General features: G+C 38.8%; 1 protein-coding gene across 1 annotated transcript; it reads right to left on the bottom strand.

Annotated features, from left to right (window-relative positions):
- Nucleotides 1-1,300: 1,300 nt before the first annotated feature.
- Nucleotides 1,301-3,290, bottom strand: LOC113301882 (probable receptor-like protein kinase At1g33260). Its single transcript, XM_026550724.1, has 2 exons — nt 2,246-3,290; nt 1,301-2,151 (listed from the first exon to the last, which is right to left on the bottom strand). Exons 1-2 carry the CDS (start codon nt 2,700-2,702, stop codon nt 1,520-1,522), a joined length of 1,089 nt encoding a protein of 362 aa, XP_026406509.1. The 5' UTR covers nt 2,703-3,290; the 3' UTR covers nt 1,301-1,519.
- Nucleotides 3,291-3,915: the final 625 nt, after the last annotated feature.

The following is a 3,915-nucleotide window of genomic DNA, read 5'->3' as shown; positions in this document are numbered from 1 at the left end:
ACAAAGTCAAATCTAAATTTAAAACTTCAAAGACGTCATGATGTAGATTGTTAGTTGTTAAGTAGTGTATTATCATATCTCCCCTTCAATGGAATTAGACCATGAGGAGGAATTAGGAAGTCTGAATCTGCATCTATGCCATCTGTAAATGATCTCGGGTAGGGGCTCCACTGGTTAGCTGGAGTGACCGAATCATCAAGCAGGCACGTTTTGGCATCCAAGTTTCAACATCACACCCAAAGTATCACCGATCTATACTAAAAGGTCTTCATCCCCAGTAAACTAAAGCTACTTTTACTGTTTCAATTCAACTCTATTATAAGATATTCTTGTTGTTGATGGAGAACATGCAGAAGACTATGATCGAATTTCAATGGATGAAGAAACCTTTTCTTTTCTTTTTTGTTAATTATTTAACATATCCTTAAGTTTTACTTTACTTTTTTTTTTCACTGCCTTTGCTTTGCGCTGTTAGTTTGCTTTGCTTGGAAATCCGATAATGTAGCTTGGAAAAGGGGTCTCTCTGAGTTGTCACTCTCTGTTGAATACTTCCAGATCAAGTCACCATCAGATGCTACTATTACAATCATTCAATCAATCTACTAGACTACTTCTATCATCATTGAAAAAAGCCATTGATTGTACATATACTTTACTACTATTGCAAGACACACTCACTCATTCACTGCTTATTATTGACTTTTCAGTGCCTGCATTCAGAATCCACCTCCACTACTCCCTCCCTACTGTCAAGGGCACCATGATCCCTTTATACCTATGTATGCATGGCCCAGACTGACTCTGCTGCATCTACTGGGATGGAGTGGACCACTGATGAGCTGCTCCACTTCGCTTTGCCTTTCTTTCTTCTTCTTTTGATTGCATGCATCTGCCTACCCTTTTTGACTTCCCCAGCTCATTTTGTTTCTATCTGCCCACCCCCAATGGTTTTACTACAAATCTACCCGGCATCACGAACGTTTACGGAAGCCATGGACAAGGGTTAGCTCGGCATCAGAGCAATGTTTCACTGTTAAACCGCGGTATTACTCTGTATTTTGATAAATCCCATTAATGGAATTGTTCTCCTGAGAGTGGTTCTGGTGGGACGGCAAAAAGGGGAAGAAAAGGTCTATTGTGAGACTAAGGATGTGTACATGGTAATTTTAATTCTTGAGAATGGTTCTGGTGGGACGGCAGGGGGTAGAGAGACGAATTTAAATTTCCAAATGAAAAATAAAATGGAATTAGTTTAAGATGATACACCATACTCTCTTCAATTGTATTAACAAAGTAATTAAGAAACTCAGAGGTGATAATCAAGTTTACCCCTCAGCTCTCCAATTGATTCAAAAAACCTTTTTTTCTTTTTTTGTTTGCTTCTTCAATGTATATAGGGCGGTATAAAAAAAATTTACTGTGCACAAAGCTAAACCCATTTCTGGAAAAATTTACAGTAATTGCACACATGTAATTTGGTATAGTTATTCAATTTCATGAGCTAGCTATCTATCAAGAACTAGAAGGAGATTTTGTCTCTCATGGTATGCAAAATCTCAGACATAGAAGGCCTCAAACTACTCTGTTGTCTTAAACATTGCGCCGATATGGTTGCCATGATCTTAGCTTCTTCTTGCACCAAATCTCCTGCCACTCTTGGATCCATCATTTCTGCCACCTTATTTGCGTCTCTAATTATTGGACCTGCAACTGAAGTCAGCAACTGTTCTTTCTCTGAACAGAATGCCTCGATTCCTGTAATTAGTTCCAGAATTATTACCCCAAAACTGTAAACGTCATTCTTCTTGGAAGCAATTCCTGTTCTTAAGTAGAGTGGGTCCATATAACCAGGAGAACCCATTATTGGATTCATTGATGACTTAATGACAGTCGAAGAAAATCCCATTTTAGAGAATCCGAAATCGCATAGTTTAGGATTGAGTTGATCGTCGAGTAGAATGTTTGAAGATTTAATGTCGCCGTGTACTATTTGTGGTTTGCATTCTTCGTGTAGATATTCAATTGCTTGGGCTAATTGAAATGCGATGGACATCCTACTCTTCCATGATAGTACCTCCTTTTCATTTCCGTGGTGGAGTTTATCGTATAAAGTTCCATTCGGAATGTATTCGAATACCAAAGCACCTTCTTCTGTAAAATCCAAAGAAAAATTTAGTACACAATTTTCAGAGTTTTAATAATTTTAAGACAAAATTCATGAACGAGCGGGGAACTGGGAACTGACCTTTTTCATCGCAATAGCCAAGGAGGCTAACGATATTGTGGTGTCGGATGTGAAGGAGAACTTCGAGTTCTTGTTTGAACATACGATTGAGACGCTCACTGTTACCACCATGAATCTTAAGAGCACCAAGAATGGAATCAGAGAAATGAGACAGGTAAATTGTGCTGAAACCTCCTTCACCGACTACACGAGAAGAGAAATTCATAGTGAGACCCTCAATCTCTTCCCACGTAAATCTCCTGGGTACAGATGATGCTATTAATGAACCAGCTGCTGGATTATTGAAAAACATCTTGTTGTTGTTAATTTTGTGGTTCATCATCTTCTTTGATTGAGAACTACTGCTACCAAAACTACTAGTACTGCAAATACTACTAGGGGTACCAGGTTGATGATCCTGGAAATCTTCAACTCTCTTTGATCTTCTTTTGAAATTCAGGAATGCAAGGCAGGCCATAGTTAATAAAAATAAGCAAATAACAACCGGAACGAGAACGCTTAGTGTTATGAGTAGTACTCTCCTCCTCTTTTGATATCCTCTGTTGTGATTGTTCTTGTTGTTCGGGTTGGTGATATGTTTTCTTCCTTTGCCTTGTTGATGTATTCCCTCTTCTGCTTTTATAGTACTAGGAGATGGAGATGGAGATGGAGATGGATTAATACTAATACTTGTAATGATGTTGGTGTTCGAATGGGGAGTGGGTATGGGATTAGAAGCAGCACAGAAGGTGAGGATTGAGGAAGTAGGAGGAAGAAAACGATAAGAATATAAAGAACAAGGTTGACCACCGCGATGAGAAGCACCTACAGACAGGAGCAAATCCAGAACAACTGAATGCTGATTGTGGTTTTGCTCCTCTTCCTCCTCCTTGTGGTGTTGAGATATATTTATCTTGGTTTCGCTGATTAGACCAGTTCTTCTCCTTCTTATTACTATAAGTATAGTTTGGTAGAGGAGAATAAGAAGAAGAAGAGAAGGCCATCGAGTTTTTTAATACAACATGGAGAGAATGCCCAAGGACTTGGAATTTGACAATAGGGAGAGGGCCACCGTGACAAACTTATACCACCGTTTACATAACACCATCAAAAGAAAAGTAAATTTCACAGAATACTTGAACAACTGGAGAGAAAGACAGTAAAGTAGTCCCCTCACCTTCATATGGGGCCTGGTTCCCATCCCTCACCACACTTTCGAAGAAAAATAAAGCTAGAGAGACAAGGACGGACACCGTCCATCCCCTCACCTTCAGATGACGCATCCCGTTCTTTTTCAACATCCGCCGAGGAAAAACTGGGGTAAAACTTCTCCCGGTTTTTTAAAAATTACTCCATAGTTACCCGATATGGTCAAATATTACTCCGTACCAAATGACATTATTATTTACAACTGCAACATGTTATGATTATTAATGACCATTCATACACATTGTTAAACAAAAACCTGGATTGTCCGGTACAGCACAAGACTTGTTCCTTCGAATTAATTGTCCACATTTCTTCCCTTAAAAGAACAATCAAACCGTACCTATATAAATACGTCTCTTTGAATTGTAGAACTAATTATTCCAATGGTCCCAGATTCACGAATTGTCAAAGCATCCAGAATCACACAAATTAACAAGAGCTACTAAGTATCTAGAATCACACAAATTAACAAGAGCTACATA

Source organism: Papaver somniferum, chromosome 8 (assembly GCF_003573695.1).
Source record: "Papaver somniferum cultivar HN1 chromosome 8, ASM357369v1, whole genome shotgun sequence".
Lineage (NCBI taxonomy): Eukaryota > Viridiplantae > Streptophyta > Magnoliopsida > Ranunculales > Papaveraceae > Papaver > Papaver somniferum.
Note: the sequence above shows the minus strand (reverse complement) of the source record. Positions and strands in the feature narration are given on the sequence as shown.